Source organism: Eucyclogobius newberryi, unplaced genomic scaffold (assembly GCF_026437365.1).
Source record: "Eucyclogobius newberryi isolate DKJ021-1_F unplaced genomic scaffold, fEucNew1.0.hap1 SCAF_1, whole genome shotgun sequence".
Lineage (NCBI taxonomy): Eukaryota > Metazoa > Chordata > Actinopteri > Gobiiformes > Gobiidae > Eucyclogobius > Eucyclogobius newberryi.
The window spans coordinates 44,407,994-44,427,043 of record NW_027315723.1 but is presented as its reverse complement, the minus strand read 5'-3'; the positions used below and the strand labels follow the sequence as shown (position 1 = coordinate 44,427,043).

Sequence of the window (19,050 nt, the reverse complement as noted above, 5' to 3'; positions counted from 1 at the left end):
AAACGTGATTCGTAAAATCTAGTCCCCTCCTCTCCTCCTCATTACAGCCGTTACGCACGAGAACAGGTACTATTCCGTGTGAATAAGTTCTAAGTCCCGCCCCCCATTCGAAAGCTATTTTTATTGAATAATATGTCAATCAAAGTCCGCTAAGTCACTACTGACGTTAGCTATGTGGCTAAAAACAAGTTAGCTTCGCGAGTCGGAACCGGCGCATTTTTTCTTCCGGAGGCCGTAGATGTTCTCATTCTGTAGGTAACAGTTTGAGGAAGAGATCGATGCCAAATAACATCTTATAAGTCAAACAGGTAATTTGTTATGGACGGAGAAATGCGCCGGACGAGCCTTAATCCTGACCATCGTCAAAGAAGAAAACTTTGTTTACTTGACAATATCTCGAAATCGGATAACTTCAGGAAAAATATTGTTGTTCAATGGTTTCTTACAGACAGACTGAGCACAAGGATGTACAGAATTAAAGCAGTTTCGTCCATCATAAACAGCAAACAGGTAGGACATGCATTTGTAAAAGTTGAGACTTTCTCACAAACTATTGGCAATTGCTTCTTGGGGCATATTATTCAATGACATATTCGTTTTGTTGAGAGAAAAAGCTTTAAAATGATGTATGGCTTGCTGGTATTGACCACGGAAATAAAAGTGATGATGTAAGAGAATATTTGAGGTATGGAAAATGCGCGCCGGCGCGCAGGTGGGTGGTAACAGGTTTTAATAGCCACCTGAAGCGCCCAAAGGGCAGAAGATGTCAATGCCTCTTCCTCGTTCAGTTTGGGTGACCCACGAACACATTTTCTCCCAGAAGTCTCTGTGCTCAGGGGCCAAAAGAGTCTGTTCTGACAACTCACTTCCTGAGGATACAAATCAATATACATTAAAATCATTATATCATATATCAGCACCTCCTTGACAAATTAAATTAAAGTAAAATTAATAATTTTCAGGTGGAGGGTTCACCTGTATTACTTTACCCGGAATGTTCCACAATATGGCATTAAACTAAAATAATCTTGTATTTGCTACAAAAGGCATTTTTATTGTCATGAGTATTTAGTGCTAAACTTACAGTGAAAACAATAACATCCCAAAATAGACAAGAAGGTTTCGGACCCTCCACTGTAAAAGACTTACGCAGCAAATTTAATTAATTGTTATAATTGCCACATTCATTGTCCACTTTAACATTACCAGTATTATTTATCTCTGTTTAGTCAATTCTTGCTTTGATTTTAGCTGCGCCAATAACACTGTATTCATATAATTCTGGTTCAGACTGACTTTGAAGCAGATGCACTGCTTCCGTTCCCCCTGGAGATAACACCCCCAGCCTCAGGACTCTCTGCCCAGACAAAGCCTTCTCTATCTGGGCTATGAGAGCGCAAAGGCTGTGCCGGTGGTCATAGAGGACGGTGACCACGCCCGCCTTCACACCACTCAACACCATCTGGAGGAGAAATGAGAAGTAAGCATTTAGAGTCAACGCAAGTTTTCCATTACTGTACATGTCCTCAGAATCACCTCATAAGCTGGCAGTGTGTCAGAGATGAGCAAAAGAAGAGTTTGAGACTTAGAAGAGGTCACGCCGTAGGCTGCAGACCTGGAACAAGATAAATCAATTCACTAGCAAGGACCACGGCACAACAATGGAATATGAGACAATGTTTATTGAAAATAGTGATGAAAGATTGATGATGGATCGCTGATAGATCGATGATGGATCGATGATGGATCGATGATGGATCGATGATGGATCGATGATGGATTGATGATGGATCGATTAGATTTTGCTGGGTAGAGACTCAGGATGGGAAATCTGTCTCTGGTAATCAGCCCAGACCCCAAAGAGTATTTAAAATGAGCAAAGAGGATCTGGATCTCAACGTAATAGCCTCGCTTAAAATTAAAATGTTAACTGAGTGGCACGAGAGAAGAGATGCTGAATAGTCTAGGACTGAAGAAGAGGATTAATACCGGTGCAGTTGAATATAGTTTTGATAGAGTTTAGACGATTAATTTGGAAAATACGGAGAGCAGGTGAGTGCGTTGAGTTGGCAGTGCGGTAATACAGTCTCAAGTCAAATAGGTGGCATGAAAGACAATGCATTCGTGGGTAGCCTATGAAAGTGCATAGGTATTAATAAGGCAGGAAAGTGATGGGGATAAGGTTCGGATGAGTAATCTTAAAATAGTGTGGATTACATGGTGGAGTCGCCTTGCCCAGGAATAGAGAGAAAAATTGAGGAGAGCGGATTACTTACATGGAGATAGTTGTTGACCAACTGCATATAGTAATGAAGTCACTATGAGCGATGGATAAGCAAACTTAACGGAGAGCCGATTGAGAATGAGTGGGATGAAAGATCAGCAGGTAGTCGGATTTAAGATGGTTGCTTAAGATCAAAGAAGAGGAATGGGACGTTTGTTTGGAGCTGAGCGCCAGATTTTGGAACAGCGAATCGTGAGTAGGATTTGGCCGATTATGGTGACTTGGTATAAGTAATTTGGGTGATTGATAGGAGTGGAGACTAAGAGTCTAGAGAACTACGAGGTAAGGCATAATACAATATCCCTTACTAATCTACTAAAGAGGTATTGTCGAATGAGTTTATGAGTATTGCCTTCTGACTAGTCAAGTAGACAGAAGCAATCTGCAATCAAGAAGGGCTTGCCTTGTAGGATGATAAATGCCTGGTAGAGAAAACTAAGCACTTCAGGACTGTCTCTAGTGCGTATGGCAGCTGAAATGAATTGGAAGGCTGGAGTGCACTGAGCGGTCTTTGAAGCGTCAATTGATGCATGATGGATTGAGGTGCAGGCTGAGAGATGTCTGAAAAAACAGAAAACCCAATCGCCAAAGCTATTGTATTGGCAGGTGGAGGAAGAATGATTGAGATTGTCGAGTTACAGTGATGTGCCTTGATAAAAGATAAGACATACGTCTGTGCCTCTTGAAATGATTACGGAGGGCTGGACAGAGGTAGACAATGGCTGTGAAGACCTGTAAGGGTTGAGGAGAAAGAGCAGAGGGTGACAGAAGGAATGTGAGATGATTGAGAGAGCTTTCTGGTTGCCCGACGACGGAGGAAGAGGTCCATGGAGGAGGCGCATGCAGAGGAGGTGATGGTGTTCGGAGGCTACGTGATCATGCATGTTGCGTATGCGGCGGAGAGGGAACCTGCGTCGGTGATTCCTCTGGTACTTGACCACGGGAGGATACTACCGACTGAAATTTCAGACTGGGAACAGGTCTAATCTAATAGAGAGTCTAATTGAAAACATCTCATGATCCTTGTTCAAACTAACGCGCTCGCCGACTGATTGTCTCTCTGTCGAGTGAATAGAGACAACAAGAGATGCTGGGATAGGTCTGTGTAAATAGGGCTTCTAAGTAATTAAAGGTGTAGTTATAGAGTGGAAGTGTGGTTGCTGGAGGAAGAGTAGGAGGTTGAGGCGTGGTCCACCTCCTGAACCTCAGTCAATGATTATTAATCATCAACTACATATTGTATACCATAGGGTTTTACACTCTGTTCTTGTTGTTATAAGCTAATAAACACTAATGTGTATTTTGTCATACTGATTGTCAATGTAAATAAATAAAGTAGTTATATATTTTCCTGGTATTTGGTTAGTCTAATCTATTTATTAAGATTTATTTTTTTCATTTTCGTTGTATTTGGTTAGTCTAATATATTTATTAAGATTTTATTTCTTTATTAATCTATCAAGTAAAATTAGATTATGAGGGATGTCTCTGTGGTGCAATCGGCTACTGTGCTCAGCTGATAATCCAGAGGTTGGAGGTTCGAGCCCACCCAGGCCTAGCTATTTTAGGCCATAAGAACAGTTTCATTCCCTCTACATTGTCATATTGCATTGTCACTTTCCCACAACATTGTCACTTTAAACATAATTTAATCACTCACTGCACTTTTCACTTCCTGCACTACATATGTAATTTCAACTGTGAATGTGTGTACATATTAAGCCTAGTTTTTTTATTTTCATTCGTACTTTTTATCTTATAGCTTATTGTTAATTTTATCCCATAGCAGATTTAAATTGTCATTGTTTTTATGTTGCACCGAATCACCAAGACAAGTCAAAAGACAAGGCAAAAAACCCTTTCTGATTCTGATTCTATTATTGTGCACTTTCTTCATTGAAAGTGTAATTATTGATTCTAAAACTACGTCACAGTAGAGATATCTCTATAGATCAGCATTCGGATCAGATAGCTAAAATCCACAGATTTATTTATTTTATGGAAACATGGCTGTGCATTTGCTACTTTGCATATTAATTCTTCAAAAACAGTACGTATGAAGTGGTAGGTGTGTACGGAGGGAGGGGGGTGAACATTTCCTGAGTACTTATTAGTTTAGATTGCAGAGTTTGTCTGCAAACTCTACAAATAGTCCTAATAGGGAAACATTTAACTTAGTCATTCTGAAAAAACTAAAAACACCTAAATTAATACTACCATGATCATTGAATGACAAAAACACTGCATATGCTACAATACTGGACAGTTGCCATGATCATTGCTTTACGAAAAAACAGAGGAATACCAACAACAACAGCAAATGCAACCTTTGAAATGGTCCAACAGTGTTTCTATAATAATAATAATTATTATTATTATTATTATTAAAGCCGCATAAAGGCCCTCGCCCCCCTTGTGACCGCGGGGGAACTAATATTGACTGTGTAATGTATTATGCAGTCACTTAATGATGTTGTCATGAGTTGTATAATATTCTTAAGACCTGAGTGAACAGTAAGCATTGTTCCTCTCCAGGCTGGTCCCGGTCCTGTTCCTTCGTTCCTCCTCCAGACTGGGACGCAGGACAGAGTTGCTCATGGAGCCAAAGCTCTGTGAGGGCAGGCACATTCTGGACTGGACACATCCACTGTAGAGGATTTGACTTCTGCTTTCCCACGTTCTGTTGCTCAGCACTTCTCCTGTACACATACATAGAGTACAGATCATATATTTTCATGTTTAACAGATATGGAAATAACCCCTACTGTCAAGAGAACTGCAGACATTTTGCTATTTGCAGCGATATAATGGCTAATATAGTGATGTTACATGATTAAATACACACACCATTTTGTATGTAGCTGTATATACCCATATGTCCCAAAAAGACGATTGAAAGACAATACCTTTTCACAGCTCAACACACTGTTGCAGAAATCAAAGCATAGTGTTGGGTGTAAAGGAATGACCCCCCACGGAGAGGACACTGTCTTCACCGGAGCCCCTCCCCCTGAATCTGATAAGAGACATTCCTCAGGACTACGTTTCTTAATGACTATATTTCACATCTAAACCAACTTGATGCTGACTGTGTGATCTAAACTTGTGACTAAATCATGTTTTAGTTTCGTTTGCCACAAGAACTGGTTTGAAGTGTGTTCATGTCGTACTTAATGTACTTTCTCATTACCTGCTATTGATGTGTGTTCGTTGACAATGTTGTGTATTTTATTATGGTCACATGTCATTTTTGTTGGTTTGAGTTAAAATTTGCCCAAACTGAGAATAAGTTTGGCCAAGAGTTAAAGCCACTCCCACTAGGCCACTCCTCCCAGGTCAATAAAAGAGCAGACTCAGCTCTGCTCCCTCTATTCTTCCCGACGGCACGTGACCTGCCAGGACGACACACCGGGTCGGGGACCCCCGCAGGGGCCCCTCCCCCACCAGGGAGGCTGCATTGTCTTCCTAACTCGGCTTTCACCAAACAACCCGAACATCTTCATCAAAAAATGCACAATTCAACGAACCCTGGACTCATCAAACGCTTCGAATGCTAAACCTGCTCAAGCATCAGCGCCCGGACAGCTCCAAGGACGCAAAGAACTCTGAGGACGCAGAGACGTGGAAGGCCTCGCTCCACACCTTCCTTGGACATGTGAGACCTGAGAGTGGCTGATATTTAGAGTGGCATTTAAAGACAGGTTCCCTTGAATTATTCCCCAAAACCTAATTCTTAATACCAGCATTTCTTTTAACTAAGTTGAGCCCAGGCACAGCCTGTGTAACCGAACGTGTCAATTAATTGATTTTATATCTTTGTTTATTAAACCACACAAAATCATCCTGGTTTATAGAGCCTTTGTATTGATTTTATAGAATTATGATTGTCGGTCAATGAATCGTGTACTCCCCTTCAGAGAATGAGACTGAGTAGATGTTAATGTTTTGCTGAACAAGCTATTCCCAGAGAATATACATTACATCTTGGAACAAATGTGTGAGCAAGGAACGTGTATAATTACCCTACATATTCAAAAACGTTGGTTCTTTTCAAAGACAGTAAGTTTAGAGATGTGCACCACCTTCCAAATTATAATGCAAATTGTGTTTAAATCTCATAAAGGTCATTTTTGTTTGTTTCCCAGTGAAACTCATGGAAGTATTGTGACTCAGGGCTCTTTGGGTCAGCAAAATCAATCTCAGACACCTTAGCCAATTAGTTTACCAGGTAGGTCTAATTGAAGGAAAAACTACTTAAGAAAGATTTTCTATATTATTTAGCGGACCATAATTTTCAAGCGATATGGGAAAGAAAAAGGATTTCTGAAACACGTGAAATAGTTGAAACTTAGATATTTCCTGAAAACGTAAGCTTAATATTAAGAGAGTTGTAGTCAATTCAGAGCACACACGGATTCATGCAGATAAAGGCACAATGAAGGAGGTTTCTGCCGGACAAATACATCGGATTAAGAGACCAGCTGCTAAAATGCCATTAGAAAGCAGCCAACAGGTATTTGAAGCTGGTGATGCCTTTGGAGTCCAAACATCACGGTTTAGGATCCTCCAGAGGCATGCAGTTATACATAAAACTTCTGCCACCCTTAACCAATGCTCACAAGCAGAAACTGCTCCAGTGGGCCCAAAAATACAAGCAGACTCATTTTCAAACAGTCTTGTAGACTTATGAGTGCCATGCAACCCTGGATGGTCCAGATGGATGGAGTGGTGGATCGTTGGTGGATGGCCACCATGTCCCAACAAGGCTGCAACGTCAGCAAGGAGGTGGCAGAGTCCCGTTTTGGGTCGGGATGATGGGGAGAGAGCTGGTCAGCCCCTCACCAAAATTTTTAGAAACAAGTGGGTGTAATCCTCATTCGTCCAGGAGTTTTTCCATTGTAGAAAAAGATTCAGTTGTAGTCATCTGAACTGAAAACGTTTCAACTCTCATTCTCGACTCTTGGATGAGAGTCGAAAAGTTTAGTTTTTTTTTTATTTTTTTTAATATATTTAATTTTTTTTAAATTAAAGAACAGAGAAAAAGAAACACAGAGAAAAAGAAACATGACCTGAGAGAGAGCAGCAGACATACAACAAATACATGAAAAAAATAAAATCATGGCCTAGAGAACCCTAAAAATAAAACGGCCCATTTTTCCCACTCTCTGTAAAAGGTATCCATTTTCAATTTGAGTCCAAATGTTTTTTTGTTTCCATTTTATGTATGTCCATTATAATGTTAGTCCAGTCCTTGATCGTCGTGCCGGCCTTTTTTTTCGCTGCAAGGAGGATGCTCCTGAGATAGCTGTTGGTCCATGGCAGAAGTCCTGAGGCCCAAATACATAGTTCTGAAATCCAACATTTAAATAGCCATAAAATCCACATAGATTAATACACATACATGTGCTTCATCAATATGATGTATATTTTTTACATTGTAAAAAATATATATCATATTGACACACCCCAATAAAAAGTTCAAAAATTACATTTTTTTCAAAATTAAAAAAGCAAAATATTTGGTGTATTACTGTGTTTTGAATGAGAGAGGTTTGTGTAAAAATAAACTGTATCTCAGTTGACCTTATAAAAACATTATAATAAGATGGATTCCAATAGAAATGTGATTAGTGTCTGTGCTGGACTCACAGACAATCTTCATGTTCCGACAAACCCAATCGAACCATATTTGTTCACATTTCTATTGGAATCTTTCTTATTATAATGTTTTAGTCAAAAAATGCATTTGAAATAGAAATCAATGGAGATATGCAGTGTTTTTATACATTAAATCTCTCCCCTTCAAAACGCAGTAATTCACCAAATATTTTTCCATAATGAATTATTGACGTATAATAGGCTCTATGAAATTCAGCTCAAGTTTTCTACTTCACACTTTATTTTTTTTAACAATTTATAGAAAAAAATATTAATCTATGTGGATTTTATGGCTGTTTAAAAAAAGGTGACAAGTGTGACATTTCACACAAACTTCTCCCATTCAAAACATAGTAATGCATAGTCATTGCATTAATTATCAACATAAACAAGGCTCTAATGAATTTAGTTTGCCACTTTTTATTTTTTTAGTAGGTTTTTGAAGGTTTGTGAAAGAAATTGCCTTATAAAGTAAAAATATGAATCACACAAAGTCTACACATGCATGAGTAGAGTAGAAGTAGATAAAAAGATCTGAGTTTTGAAAATACAAAAATATATGTAGCAGTGTGCCCATCATGCCGGCGCACATGTCTACTATAAAATCTCTGTGGTATCTCCTGCGTTCCTTGTCTGCCACTTCCGCCTTCCTGTTGCTGCGGCTGTCGTCAGGTTGTGTGGGTTGTCTCGTAAGGGCCAGGTAAATGTATTTTACAATGTCTGATCTATCTATGGATTAGTAATACTTTAAATTAGCAGTTATTTGCATTTTAGTGCCGTTGCGATGCAGGGCTCCACGCGCCACCCTCTATTGCACGTCATTTCCAGTGTGGTCCGGCTGACGCCGGCTGCAAGGTTGTCATGTCTCCAGCTGGAGTCTTCGGTGTAGCTGGTACCGGGCGGGGTGGGCAGGAACATAATGGCTCGTCGTGGGGGGCCTTACGGGATGCGTCTTTGGTACGTCTCATCCTTGAGGTCTAGCCAACTTAAAATTAGCCTAATTTCTAAACGCCTCTTTTCAGGCTGTGGAGATCCAATGGCACTGGTCCTTTTATCACTGTTTTCTATTTTCTATTTGGAACTATTAGCATGTGAACCTATGTACTTGATGTAATGTGAATTGAGATGACAAAAGACCGTGAACCAACCAGTTAAACCTCTGCGAACCTAAAATAAATTATGTAACTTGTTCCTGTGTGTCCTTTTATTTTAATTATTTTTCTGGATTAATCTCCAGTGGCGTTGTTGGTTTTTAATTTAATCCAATCTGGCTCTAATAATTTCATCAAAACAATACTAAAACACTTGTCTTGCCACATATATAAATGTATGTTTTTATATGCTTTTATAGCTGTTTAAAATGGAGAACCTTCAGGATCCCGAAGGTGAAAAACCATTTTGTTCAAGTTCTTTAACTGCAGAGCTGTCAACTCTAACGCATTTGGCGTGAGACTCACGCATTTATGACCTGCCTTTTCTCAAAATAAATTTCAAATCGGTAATTTTTTTTTTTAAATGCCCTTCCCGATTGCGTCAAGCACTGTCACTATGATCAGGAAATTTGAACGCTTCACCAGGCTGCCGTAGATCTACCTGCTGACATGAAACTAGGTTACAACAATCACAAGCCGTGTTTCAGCCCGCAGGTTATCAACTGTCTGCCGCTGAAAAAGTTTAGTGGTGCGGCCAGGTATAAGTCATAATTTAAAACAGAGTGGACACAGTCCTACCCTTGTATCATCGCAGAGAAAGCAGATGAACATAGTTTTCGATGCACAATTTGCAATCGGAGCGTCAGTTGCATCGACCGCAAAGGCCATAAAGATTTTGAAAAACAAATCTCTTCAAACGTAACTATCCGTCAGCGGTTCAACTCAAACTCAAAGAAGAAGCCTAGGAGGCCATCCATTTAGTATGGACGCATCTAGGGGAGGAGGGGGGTCAAAATTAGTCAATTCTTCCTATGAACACAGTGCTCAAAAATACGTAGTAAAATCTCACGCATAGCCTCCTTGATAAGTTGACAGCTCTGGAACTGAACATGCGAGAATAAGAAAACATGCTGGCATTTTAAAATTTGTCTCAATTCATGATGCTGCGTGAAGTTGAATCGTTCTGACCCCAACATAGCCAGGACCTAAATGGTCCCGAAGTGATCAGAGGGTTAAGGGAGCGTCCTTCCACCCTACCGAGGAAACTGATTTTGACCGCTTGTATCCATAATCCTGTACTTTCGGTCCCTACCCAAAGCTCATGACCATAGGTGAGGGTAGGAACACAGATTGACTGGTAAATCGAGAGCCGTGCCTTTCGACTCAGCTCTTTCTTCACCAGTCTGATACAGCGACCGTATCATTGCAGATGCTGCACGATCCACCTGTAAACCTCACGCTCCATCCTTTCCTCACTCCTCCAACTCCTCCACTTGAGGCAAGAAATCTCCACCCATCTGGAGGGGAAAAGACAACTTTTTCGGTTGAGGACCATGACCTAAGATTTGGAGGTGCTGATTTTCATTCCAGCTACATCACACTCGCCCCAGTGCATGTTGTAGGTCCAGGTTTGATGGATTCATCAGAACTACATAATCCGCAAACAGGAAGGATGAGATCCTGTGGTCCCCAAACTAGACACCCTCCTAACTCTGACTGAACGTTGTTACAGTGAAAATATTTGTATGTATTGAATCATTTGGTTGAAGACTAGACAAGGCTTTAAGCCAGGTGTACACCTCACCTAAGACCAATGCTCGCTGTTACACTGACCTTGGAGCACTGTAGGCACTGGGGCATGTGATGTGGCCTGCGGAAATAATCTGCAATGAAGTCTATTTTCCTGGACATTTTTCAGGTCACCACAAGAACATGCACTGTGTAGGTCAAATATGTACAGCAGTACACTGCAATTGGTGTAACAGGCCATTTGTAAGAAACCTGCTTAAAACAAGTGCTGAACCAGCCTTGAATAAAGTATAAATTCAGCATAAAGGTTACATGCAAAGATACAAGAGGAATACATTAGGAAAATAATTGTTCCACTATCAAATTAATATTATATAAATTATATAATTTCTCCATCCATCCATCAATCTTCTCCCGCTTTATCCGGGGCCGGGTCGCGGGGGCAGCAGTCTGAGCAGGGACTCCCAGACTTCCTTCTCCCCAGACACTTCCTCTAACTCCTCCGGGGGGATCCCGAGGCGTTCCCAGGCCAGCCGAGAGACATAGTCTCTCCAGCGTGTCCTGGGTCTTCCCCGGGGCCTCTTCCCGGTGGGACATGCCTGAAACACCTCCCGAGGGAGGCGCCCAGGAGGCATCCGAAACAGATGCCCGAGCCACCTCAGCTGGCTCCTCTCGACGTGGAGGAGCAGCGGCTCTACTCCGAGCTCCCCCCGTGTGGCCGAGCTCCTCACCTTATCTCTAAGGGAGCGCCCAGCCACACGGCGGAGGAAACTCATTTCGACCGCTTGTATCCGCGATCTTGTTCTTTCGGTCACTACCCAAAGCTCATGACCATAGGTGAGGGTAGGAACGTAGACCGACCGGTAAATAGAGAGCTTTGCCTTTCGGCTCAGCTCCCTCTTTACCACAACGGTCCGATGCAGCGACTGCATCACTGCAGCCGCTGCACCGATCCGCCTGTCGATCTCACGCTCCATCCTTCCCTCACTCGTGAACAAGACCCCGAGATACTTGAACTCCTCCACTTGGGGCAAGGACACCCCACCCACCTGGAGAGGGCAAGCCACCTTTTTCCGGTCGAGAACCATGGCCTCGGATTTGGAGGTGCTGATTCTCATCCCAGCCGCTTCACACTCGGCTGCAAACCGTCCCAGTGCATGTTGCAGGTCCGGGTTTGATGGAGCCATCAGGAAAACATCGTCTGCAAACAGCAGAGATGAGATCCTGTGGTCCCCAAACCGGACACCCTCCGACCCCTGACTGCGCCTAGAAATTCTGTCCATAAAAATTATGAACAGAACCGGTGACAAAGGGCAGCCCTGGCGGAGTCCAACATGCACTGGGAACAGGTCTGACTTACTGCCGGCAATGCGAACACAGCTCCTACTCCGGTCATACAGGGACCGGACAGCCCTGAGCAAAGGGCCCCGGACCCCGTACTCCCGGAGCACCCCCCAAAGGACACCCCGAGGGACACGGTCGAAAGCCTTCTCCAGATCCACAAAACACATATGGACTGGTTGGGCAAACTCCCATGAACCCTCGAGCACCCGATGGAGGGTATAGAGCTGGTCCAGTGTTCCACGACCGGGACGAAAACCACTCTGCTCCTCCTGAATCCGAGGTTCGACTATCGGTCGGATTCTCCTCTCCAGTACCTTGGAATAGACCTTACCCGGGAGGCTGAGGAGTGTGATCCCTCTGTAGTTGGAACACACCCTCCGGTCCCCCTTCTTGAACAGAGGGACCACCACCCCGGTCTGCCAGTCCAGAGGCACGGTCCCCGAACGCCACGCGATGTTGCAGAGACGTGTCAACCAAGACAGTCCTACAACATCCAGATACTTTAGGTACTCAGGGCGGATCTCATCCACCCCCGGAGCCCTGCCACCGAGGAGTTTGCGAACAACCTCAGTGACTTCAGCTTGGGTGATGGATGAGCAAGCCACCGAGTCCCCGGTCTCCACTTCCTCTTCGGAAGACGTGACTGAGGGATTAAGGAGATCCTCAAAGTATTCCTTCCACCGTCCGACGACATCCCCAGTTGAGGTCAGCAGGCCTCCACCCGCACCGTAAACGGTGTTGGTGAGACACTGCTTCCCCCTCCTGAGGCGCCGGACGGTTTGCCAGAATTTCTTTGGTGCCGACCGATAGTCCTCCTCCATGGCCTCCCCGAACTCCTCCCAGGCCCGGGTTTTTGCCTCTGCGACAGCACGAGCCGCGGCTCGCTTGGCCTGCCGATACCCGTCGATGACCTCCGGAGACCTACAAGCCAGAGTGGCCTGATAGGCCTCCTTCTTCAGTCTGACGGCATCCCTTACTTCCGGTGTCCACCACCGGGTTCGGGGGTTGCCGCCACGACAGGCACCGGAGATCTTGCGACCACAGCTCCGAGCAGCCGCATCAACAATGGAGGCGGAGAACATGGTCCACTCGGACTCAATGTCCCCAACCTCCCCCGGGACATGGGAGAAGCTCTCCCGGAGGTGCGAGTTGAATACCCTACTGACAGAGGGCTCCACTAGACGTTCCCAACAGACCCTCACAATGCGCTTGGGTCTGCCAAGTCTGTCCGGCTTCCTCCTCCGCCAGCGGATCCAACTCACCACCAGGTGGTGATCGGTTGACAACTCTGCCCCTCTCTTCACCCGAGTGTCCAAGACACGCGGCCGGAGGTCTGATGACACGACAACAAAGTCGATCATTGACCTCCGGCCTAGGGTGTCCTGGTGCCATGTGCACTGATGGACACCCTTGTGCTTGAACATGGTGTTTGTTATGGACAATCCGTGGCTAGCACAGAAGTCTAATAACTGAACACCGCTCGGGTTCAGATTGGGGAAGCCGTTCTTCCCGATCACCCCTCTCCAGGTGTCACTGTCATTGCCCACGTGGGCGTTGAAGTCCCCCAGTAGAACAACGGAGTCCCCGGTCGGTGCACTGTCCAGTACCCCTCCCAAGGACTCCAAGAAGGCCGGGTACTCTGCACTGCTGTTCGGCCCGTAGGCCGCCACAACAGTGAGAGACCTGTCCCCCACCCGAAGGCGGAGGGACGCGACCCTCTCGTTCACCGGGGTAAACTCCAACACGTGGCGGCTGAGCTGAGGGGCTATCAGCAAGCCCACACCAGCCCGCCGCCTCTCCCCGCGGGCAACACCAGAGAAGTGGAGCGTCCAGCCCCTCTCGAGGAGATGGGTTCCAGAGCCCAAACTGTGCGTGGAGGTGAGGCCGACTATATCTAGTCGGTATCGCTCAACCTCCCGCACAAGCTCAGGCTCTTTCCCCCCCAGCGAGGTGACATTCCATGTCCCCAGAGTTAGTCTCTGTGTCTGGAGATCTGGTCGCCGAGGCCCCTGCCGTCGACTGCCGCCCAGATCTCTCTGCACCGGCCCCTTATGGATCCTCCTGCGGGTGGTGGGCCCAAGGGAGGGCGGCCCCACGTCGCTCTTTCGGGCTGTGCCCGGCCGGGCCCCGTGGGGTAAGACCCGGCCACCAGGCGCTCGCCATGGAGCACCCATCCCAGGCCTGGCTCCAGGATGGGGCCCCGGTGACGCCGATCCGGGCGACGTAAACGGCCTTGTTCGTGTCGTCGTCATAAGAGGCTTCTGAACAGATCTTTGTCTGACCCGTCACCTAGGACCTGTTTGCCTTGGGAGACCCTACCAGGGGCATGAAGCCCCCGACAACATAGCTCCCGGGATCATTCGGGCACTCAAACCCCTCCACCACGTTAAGGTGTCGGTTCAAGGACACCTTACACATGTTTCATAAAATAAAACACATTGTTAAATATAAAAATGGTCAAAACAGTCCCAGGAACATATAATTTCTCCTTTTTTTAAATTTTTTACTCAAATTAAAGGTGAACTTTGTAACTTCTGGTGGAGACTCCGGACCTGTTTGACTTAATGGAGATGTTATTGCTGTATTAATTAGTATAATAGCAATAACAAGGGATCTATTCTCCACCTGGCCAAGTTACAGGTCAGAGGCTCACTCACTCACAGTAAGAATGTTTAAGTACATTTGAAAAGCCTGCATTAAAGTGCATGAGTTTGTACTCTTTTCCTGCTGGAGTCTGACGATCTCTTGTATCCTTCGCTCCTTCCTCCTCTCCTCCTCCTCCTGGTCTGTAGCTCCACCCATCCTCTCCTTTTCCTGGTCCGTAGCTCCGCCCCTCCTCTGGTACAGTTTTGTTTCTCGAGGAGTGAGCCAGTCCAGAGTAGAGACACAGGAGACATAGTGCTTCTTCCAGGCTCCATACTCTTTCTCAGCTGGAGTATACGGGAGGAACCAGCCTTTTCCAACGCAACGGTTCACCCACAGGCAGTCCTAACAACGAACATGAACAGAATTTTAAATTACTTTAAACCATGTTCTTCGCAGAATCTAAAGCTGAACAACAGCTGCTTTTGGTCAGACAAATAATGATAATGTTGTACCCACGTCTCCCGTCCTCATGCAAATGAATGACACCTCTCCCACTATTTTGTCATTTACCCCGCCACAAGTGGCACTGTCATATGCGCTACGCCACTTCCTGCTCTTTACTTCTTCTCCCAGAAATGGTCTGTCAAACTTGTAACAGAGGCTGATCAGAACCACTGACGGCTATACGATTTATGCACCAAATATTCTGAAACTCACTGGTGAGTGAACTAAATGCTTAATCATTTCAATCCCTTTGCCAAAAGTAGCGTTAATTTAGCTGAAAAGGTTATGTTAAATCACAAAGTTATGAGCCTCCGTTTGCCATAGAATAAACATCTATGTTGTACAAGATAAGATCTATAAGCTTTATTGGTCGGTTGCCAATTAGTTCTTTTGTGTGCTAATGCTAATAGGCACTCCCCATTGAAATACATTTGCCACTACTGGCATTGTAGCCCAAACTATGTATGTATGTATTGTTGAACACCTGTGTAATTGATACTTATTAGCTAATTTGATTAATTGGAATGATGAAATACTTTGAACTGTATTTATGAAGAAATATTACAGGTAATATGACGTTAGTATGACGTTAGAGTGAGCCGTTGCTCCTAATGTTTTATCTTTAATAGTACCGTTTTACCCACAAAATTCCAAGAAACAAGGAGCAAGAGATGACCAAACCAGGAAAACAAAAGACAAATAAAGCTAACAAGGATAACAGGGTACCTCCCTGTGAATAATGGGCACTTTGACCAACTGTTGGAGGAATTGTGGCAGCAAGGAGGAAAACCACTATCAGGTATTCTGGGAGTGTCCCGTTTTGGACTGAAATTAAGGTTACACTGCAGACAGTTTTTGACATTGCCATTCCACTCGATTTTGGAAATATGTACTTGGGCCTAAAATCTCCTGCCATGGACACAATGAATGGATACCTTTGGAATGAGCTTTTGGTCTAGAGTGACATGACAGGAATTAGACTAATGGAAAAATAACATTTACACTTAATTTGGAAAAGGACACATTGGACCGACTCTGGACTCGCTGGGAATGTTTTTATACATGTGCAAATGTGACTGACTGTGGATAAACCAGTCACAAGTCTACCCGGAGACATTTTGAGTTATTCACAGATTCTGAAAGTGTGAATTCAAAGCTATCCAATGATCTGATCATATTTGTGTAAGTTGTGGTCATTTGAATGTATACAACTCTCAAAACCTTTCACTGAGAAAACGGGGCTCAAAGTTTTTCACCTGAGTGAGCCCAGAGTCACAGGGGGGCTCATTTGCATCTCATTGAGATAAGCCCTCCCCCTGTCACACTGGCAGCACCTTCCCCCTACAGCTGTCACTAAAGACTCAAGGAGTGTTGTTATTGATGTGAACTGGACTTGAATCAGAATTAGGCTACCCCAAATAAATTGTCTGTTTGCTGTAACCCGAGTCAACATTTTTTAAGTGGCTCGGACGGTAGGCAAATTCTTATTTTTTTTACTTTGAAGGCAAAAAAAAATATCCAAATTTTACCATTTTTGGAGTCGGAGTGACCACCAGGGGTCAGGCTACAACAGTCAATGATGGAAAACGTCTCTATCAACCCGATCGGGAGACTAAATCTCACGATTTTAAGATATTTTAATCAACCTTTTGTACGCCACTATCCTTTATATTGGTAGCTAAGGCGAGCGGGGGGAACATGTGGGGGACGCTGCTGGGAGTGTTTCAATCCCAGAATGCATTTGGGTAAGTCAAATTTCACACTGAGAGAATGGGGCTCAAAGTTTCTCATTAAGATAAGCCCTCCCCCCTGTCACACTGACACCACCTTCCCCCTACAGCTGTCACTGAAGACTCAAGAGGAGTGTTGTTATTGATGGTAACTGGACTTGAATCAGAATTAGAAGTTATTATATTAAAATGGAAATACTTGGATTACAAAAGGCCCTGAATAGAATCAAAGAATCAGAATCAGAATAGGGTTCATTGCATTTGTCGATAAACATAATTCACAGGTGATTCAGTGCACCAACAATGGTGCACTGAATGATTCAACACAAAACAACAAAAGATAAGATAAGATAGCCTTTAATGTTACAACGCAGTAGATACAGGGGGAAAGGACAGATAACTTATAGGAAGTTTAAAAAACACTCTTAATAGAAGAACTCTTATAAACAGATGCTGTCAGCACAGAAAGGCCTGATTTTTTCATGCAGATAGGTCTGCCTGTCAAAGTTCAGTCCAGGTGGGACCAGGACATGGAGATTGTCAACCGGAGGCAGAACAGCTGAATTGCGTAGTAGCTGAAATTCCACTGGTTCTGCTTCACAGTGACTTTTCGCAAGAACCACACCTGGTCTCTTGGCATCAAAGCTTTAGTAAACAAATAACAGGACATTTAAGAAATGGCTAACTATTTCATATAACACTCATTTACTAGGGTTAAGGGACTCAGATGCTTCTGCCAGTCGAAGTTCTTGACAAACACTTTGCCATCCGCCGTTCCAACAAGCTGTGGGATATTGAGGTGACTCTCAGGAGAGCTGTTTTCCACTACCTGATGACAAGGGCGACAATGTAAAAAAAATGAGAACAGAATAAACATATCTTAAGGAGAATTTTGTGTGGCCAGCAATGAGGAAGTGGATGTCCATTGTGTGGTGAAGCTTGTGTCCAACACGCCAGGCAGCATACCACAACATGAAATTGTTTTTGTTTTGGCCACTGCAGTTGTCACTAAGTATTTTTCTCCAACACCGAAGTTGTGGAGTCGTTCGTGGAGTCAGGAAATACATTGGCCCCGGCTGCAGAGGGTTCGAGGGAAAGTGTATCTGTAGTAGACAGAGAGAGGGGGAAAGGAGATTAGATTAATACATATGACATTTGATTAAGACATTTATGTCTATTCATACAGTAACTGTCTATAATTGCTATACTGCATTTGCACTATTATTAGTACCTGCTGTGCAAAGTCGAAGCTGTAATGCATCCTGATGTCTTTGCTTGCTGGCGGTGAGGGTCTGAAAGACAGCACATTAGATTCAGTTGTCTATCTTGAAGGCAGCAATCAAAGTGTTGTAAAAAGTCCTCTCATTTTCTACAAGGGAAAGATGATGCAATTGCCTCTGGACCACTTCAGATTTTCTTTCATCTGGGAAGTTAGCAGTTCGTATAAGCTGCTCGTTGTTGCTTTGACACTGCCAACATAGATCTGTGCGTGGCCTGCAGCTTCTGATGTGTGGGAGAAGCTGTTTCCACAGTGATCTGAAGCTTGATGTACAAACTGCAGGCTCACCTAAAAAACAGATGGTTAATGGTTAATTATACTCTAATCATTAAAACATGAAAATCACCAAAATAATGTTTTACACTTAACCAAGCTCCTTAGCAGACTTCACGTAGAGGCGCCAAACTGAGGCCTTAGTCACATGGGTTGGGAGCAACTTCACATGCCAGTCCTTATGGCCAGGATGTCGGACCGGCAGCATGATGGAATGGACTTCTGCATAGTTTTTGATAAACTCCACAACGGTGTGGATCACTTCCTGGCTGTATGTGGCTGTGGCTGTGCGCACTTCTTCCTCAACCGTGGGCTCCATTTTCCTCATTGTGTTTGATGATATCAGTCAGGGTGTCTTTGCCAATTCTGAAAAGGGGAAAAAAATAAGGATTGGGGTTAACAGTAATATGGGAATAACACGCTTCACAGATAACAGTTCATATTGGCGGCCCTAGCTAGCTTGGGATAATAAGGTTCACAGATAACCGTAAAACACAAACACACAAGCAGAACAGCACACCAAAACAGGCACTTTCAAGCGTGTTTGTGATGCCAATTATTCTGCATTATTCACATTGTGACGTTTACTTCGTATTTAATATTAAAACGCGGGCGAATGAAGAGCCACAGCTAGGGTTGCCAACCGTCCCGGATTGCCCGGGACGTCCCGAATTATGGGTGATTTTGATTTGTCCCGTTCGGGACAGCTCC

At 44.1% G+C, this 19,050-nt stretch overlaps 1 protein-coding gene across 1 annotated transcript in view; it reads right to left on the bottom strand.

Annotated features, from left to right (window-relative positions):
- The window catches only part of ect2l (epithelial cell transforming 2 like), a 63,116-nt gene that overhangs the window by 23,866 nt on the left and 20,200 nt on the right, over nt 1-19,050 (bottom strand). The window contains exons 4-8 of the mRNA XM_072450337.1: nt 14,685-14,955; nt 4,788-4,983; nt 1,537-1,615; nt 1,297-1,462; nt 741-869 (exon numbers count right to left, since the gene is read on the bottom strand). Coding sequence (XP_072306438.1) covers nt 741-869; nt 1,297-1,462; nt 1,537-1,615; nt 4,788-4,983; nt 14,685-14,955 — 841 coding nt within the window. The remainder of the gene's footprint in view (nt 1-740; nt 870-1,296; nt 1,463-1,536; nt 1,616-4,787; nt 4,984-14,684; nt 14,956-19,050) is intronic.